The following is a 5,041-nucleotide window of genomic DNA, read 5'->3' as shown; positions in this document are numbered from 1 at the left end:
AAGTGCGAAGTGGATGGAGCTGGAGCGATAATGCGCATGGGAAGCCTGGCTGGTAGGGCTGCCTGGGTGACAGGTTTATGTGTGGGGACCTGCCAGATGTTGGATTGGGAGAGACGCTCTTTAGGGGAGAGGGCGGGAACGAGGGGAGGTGCCAGAGACTGCGGTGGTAGACTCTGGGTCACTCTGTCCCTTCTCTCTACCAGTTCCCATCTCCATTTCCCTCTCTGTCCATCTCCTGATACGCGCTCTTTTCGCTCACAGTCTCACTTATCCCTCACGTTCTGTTCCTCACGACCCTCTCTTCTTAAAGCATTCACCCTGAGCTCCTGCCCACTCCTTCTTCGGACTCTACCTCCCCTGAAGGGACTTTCTTGGGAATCCTCGCGGTCCAAACTCCCAGTGCAATAGCGTCCCAGAGCCGCGCTCCGCTCTCCGGTGAAGCCGAGGAGGCAGCATGTGGAACCAGACACCAAGCGAGGAGACAGGGTCCAACCTCACGCTGACGGATCTGGACTGGGACGCGCCCCCCGGCAACGACTCGCTGATAGACGACCTGCTGCCGCTCTTCCCTGCGCCTCTGCTTGCGGGAGTCACTGCCACCTGCGTGCTGCTCTTTGTGGTGGGCATCGCGGGCAACCTGCTTACAATGCTGGTGGTGTCGCGTTTCCGTGAGCTGCGCACCACCACCAACCTCTATCTGTCCAGCATGGCCTTCTCCGACCTGCTCATCTTCCTTTGCATGCCTCTCGACCTCGTCCGTCTCTGGCAGTACCGACCCTGGAACTTTGGCGACTTGCTCTGCAAACTCTTCCAGTTCGTCAGCGAGAGCTGCACCTACGCCACGGTGCTCACCATCACAGCGCTCAGCGTCGAGCGCTACTTCGCCATCTGTTTTCCGCTGCGGGCCAAGGTGGTGGTCACCAAAGGCAAGGTGAAGCTAGTCATCTTGGTCATCTGGGCCGTGGCCTTCTGTAGCGCTGGCCCCATCTTCGTGCTGGTCGGGGTGGAGCACGAGAATGGCACCGACCCGCGGGACACCAACGAGTGCCGAGCCACCGAGTTCGCGGTGCGCTCTGGGCTGCTCACCGTCATGGTGTGGGTGTCCAGCATCTTCTTCTTTCTGCCTGTCTTCTGCCTCACTGTGCTCTACAGCCTCATCGGCAGGAAACTGTGGCGGAGGAGGCACGGCAAGGCTGCAGTGGGCGCCTCGCTCAGGGACCAGAACCACAAACAAACGGTGAAAATGCTAGGTGGGTCTCCACACGACTTCCGGACTCCCTTGGCGTGTCCTCTCCACTGTTTTCCCCCTCCTCATCCCTTTCCCCTAAATCTCTGCTCTTCTCTCCTGTCTCGCTCTCAATCTCTGACTGTATCTATGTATCTCTTAATTGTTCTCAATCTTTCCTGCTTGGTTCTTCTTCTTCTTCCCTCTTTCAACTTCTCTGTAGATGTATGTGTAAGAAGGCCTAGTGACTCAGTGGGTTAAGCATCACTAACCTCAATATTGGCAGTTCTGGCCCATCAGCCACTCCATGGGAGGACAATGAGGCTGTCTACTTCAGGAAAGATTTACAGTCTCAGGAAACCTAAGTTCTCTGTTCTGTAGAATTACTATGGCAATGGGTTTGGAATATTTGAGTGTGTGTTTCTTCTTTTCCTATGATCTTTTTCTCTTACCCTTCTTCATCCCTCCTCTCCGCCTCTCCCATTTCATCTTTCCTGACTCTTTCAGTCTCTGTAGCTCTCACTATCATAACTCTGTCTGTCTCTCTCTGTTCCTCCCTCTCTACCTCTTCTTTTCCCTCCCTTTCATGGTCTTTTCTATCTCTTTTGACCTCCAACTCTTTGCATCTCTTTCTTCCTGTTTCTTTTTCTTTCTCATGAAAAAATGTACCAGCTTTGAATTAACCCTAAAACAGGTTTTATATTACCCCAAACTTTGTTTCAAAACTGAAATATTACATAAAAGTCCATTGTCTTTAAGTGTTAAAGGAAAAGAAAAGCTTTCTGCCTCATATACAATGTGTGCATCTCTAAGTTACATTGAGAGAAGCAGTCAGGTAAGCTACAAAGTAGTAAGAGGTAATTTTAACCAAAGACGTGATCAATTTGGATAATTCTGTCACAGATGATTCATTTTTCTTTCAATATTGTGATTCCTCTTCTGCACTGCCTTTTTTTTTTTCTTCAAATAATTCCATCTACTCTGTTTATCCTGCTATTTATACCCCTTCGGGAGGAAGTCAGTGACAAATCATTGCTGGAATCTCTTGATTTGTTTTCATAATTACCTGTTTCTCCAGGTAGAATAGGCTAGGATGACCTAGGATAGGCAGGCCTCCAACATGAGGAAAAGAGACTTTCTGAAAGTTAATGAAGGCCTTTCAGGGAGCATCCAATGCAGTGGCGTGACTGGAATGTGCTTAGTATTTATTGCTTTAGTTCGAATTTTTAAGTATATGTGTTTGCTCCAGTTAAATGTAAAGAGTGGTCACATTCAGGCAAAATATTAATTTTACACTCTGTTTCAAAACTAGAGTATTTGCGTTTATTATTTGGACATTATAGTCAACATTTTGTACTTATTTACCTACTTAATGGTTCTTAGTAGTCTGTGGTGTATCTCATCACTGTGAGTCAGAACTGACTCGATGGCACCTAACAACAACAATAGAAGTCATTCCAGGATGATTTCATATTGGTAGTTTTATAAGTCCTAGAATTCTACATATTAAATTGATATCATTTATTCAGGGAATTTAAATTTTTTTCATTTTGTAGACAAGTGATTTTCATGACATGGTGGTAGTGGTGTGCCGTGGAGTTGGTTCCAACTCATAGCAACCCTGTATAGGGTTTCCAAGGCTGTAAATCTTTATGGGCACAGACAGCCTCATCTTGCTCCCACAGAATGGCTGGTAGTTTTGAACTGCTGATCTTGAAGTTAGCACCCCAACTCATAATCACTATACTAACCTAGCCCCCTCCACAGGATTCTAAGTTCTCATATATAAGGTTCATGTTGCTACTGTGCAGTCAAGTTGCAACTTAAGTTTTGAGGATGTTTAGTAATTTCTCCAATATTATTAGCTAGGCTGCTAATTATCCTTACTGATTTCGCAACATAAGTATTCATTTGCTTTTGCCATGACAATTCAAAAAGAATCACTAAGCTGGTCCAAGGACTAAAGTATTATTTTGTGTTATTTTCTTATGAATTCTAAATTTTTTTAAAAATCTAGAAATTTATTAGAGATCTTGAAAAAATAGCTTAAATAAGTCAAATGAAGACTTGGATGGATGATAATTAAGGCTTATTCGTTGTATGCCCTTTTATGGCTTATGTATGTCTATATAGGAGTCCTTATTTGATGCCGTTGGATAAGCACTGGATTGCTAACCGTATGGTTGGTGGTTCATATGCACCAACTGTACTTGGAAACCTTATATAGGATACTCTTGCTGAGTCAGAACTGACTGTATGGCACTTAACAACAATAACAGCAACATTTTTATATAATTGGCATAGAATCATCTATCTCAGTGGTTCTCAATCCTGGTACACATTCAGTCCTCTGTGGAACTTTGAAAAGAAAGAAGGATTAAAAAAAAAAAAAAAAAATAGGTGCCCTAGTCTTCTTTCTAAATATTTAAATTTAAATACATACATTTTTTTTTTAAGTGCCCTAGGAACATTTAATATATAACTATGGTTGAGACCAATCCTTTTATCTCATATATTTTTGGTTGTTTAACATTTATAAAATTGAGGACTATCGCAGATATATTATCTAATCTCTTAAGCCAATCAATATTCAAGTTAATTCAATCACATCACCCAAATAATTGTTAGACAAAAACGACTAAGAAGGTTGTAGAAACAGATGATTGGTTGATCCAGAAAGAATCCATTTTGGTTAAAATGTAGGAATGCTGCTTCTGTAAGTTAGTTATCATACCATAAATTACTCAAAACTATTTCTTAAAACTAAAATGTCATTTTCTATGACATTCCTTGAACTGATGCGCTCTCTCCTATTGTTTTTGCAGCTGTCGTAGTGTTTGCTTTCATTCTCTGTTGGCTGCCCTTTCACGTTGGAAGATACTTATTTTCTAAGTCCTTTGATCCTGGCTCCCTGGAGATTGCCCAGATCAGCCAGTACTGCAACTTGGTGTCCTTTGTCCTCTTCTACCTCAGTGCTGCCATCAACCCCATCCTGTACAATATCATGTCTAAGAAATACCGGGTGGCCATGTTCAGACTTCTGGGATTTGAACCCTTCTCCCAGAGGAAGCTCTCCACTCTGAAGGATGAAAGTTCTCGAGCCTGGACAGAATCTAGTATTAATACATGACTGAACACGAATCTGAGCAAAGTCATCACTTGTTATTCTAAACTGGAAGCCATACACAGCAGAACTTTGGAGGAAGGTGAAGGTTGATTCTGGAATTAGGGACACATAGATCTGGACTCAATTGAGAGGAATGAGAAGATAGGATTGTGGGGTGTCAGCAGTTTGATTTGATTGCACACTCATCAGTGCTGTCACACACTTTCTGCATACTCACTGCTTATGATTTTGCCTTCTGCTGTGGGGTGTTGGCCAGGGCTTCGCAATTCGGAGAAAAGAAAAGCTACAGAGTGGGTAATCAAGGCGCTTTTTAGTGGGTAAACATTAAGTCTGATTAATGTTTTTATAATGATAAAATTACTCAATTAAAAAAAGGTCATTAAAATAAAAACTTTAAAATATGAGTTAAAAATCAACAATTTTCATATAGCTCTAGAGCGGTACACTGTCCAGAAAAAATACAATGTAAATCATGTAAGTAATTGATATAAAAAGTATTAATGAGATGTTTTACTTTGTTTTCATACTAAGCCTTTAAAATCTGATGTATTTTCTTACACTTGCAGCACATCTTAATGTGGACATTAAATCTTCATCATGATTGGTGTGGTTATGTGCTGTGGAGTCAGTTCTGACTCATAGCGACCTTGTACAGGGTTTCTGAGGCTATAAATCTTTATGGAAGCGGA

The 5,041-nt window shown here is 42.7% G+C and overlaps 1 protein-coding gene across 1 annotated transcript; it reads left to right on the top strand.

The window, feature by feature from the left end:
* Window positions 1-397: 397 nt before the first annotated feature.
* Window positions 398-4,380, top strand: GHSR (growth hormone secretagogue receptor). The gene is made up of 2 exons (XM_006861843.1): window positions 398-1,250; window positions 4,051-4,380. The coding sequence occupies exons 1-2, from the start codon at window positions 455-457 to the stop codon at window positions 4,353-4,355; spliced, it is 1,101 nt and encodes a 366-aa protein (XP_006861905.1). The 5' UTR covers window positions 398-454; the 3' UTR covers window positions 4,356-4,380.
* Window positions 4,381-5,041: the final 661 nt, after the last annotated feature.

Source organism: Chrysochloris asiatica, unplaced genomic scaffold, assembly GCF_000296735.1.
Source record: "Chrysochloris asiatica unplaced genomic scaffold, ChrAsi1.0 scaffold00043, whole genome shotgun sequence".
Lineage (NCBI taxonomy): Eukaryota > Metazoa > Chordata > Mammalia > Afrosoricida > Chrysochloridae > Chrysochloris > Chrysochloris asiatica.
This window is presented reverse-complemented; position numbering and strand designations above follow the sequence as displayed.

Excerpts from the sequence above, each read along its gene's own strand:
- GHSR (XM_006861843.1), top strand. The coding sequence starts at position 455 with ATGTGGAACCAGACACCAAGCGAGGAGACAGGGTCCAACCTCACGCTG. Across the intron at positions 1,251-4,050 it reads ACAAACGGTGAAAATGCTAG|CTGTCGTAGTGTTTGCTTTC; the intron begins GTGGGTCTCCAC and ends TTGTTTTTGCAG.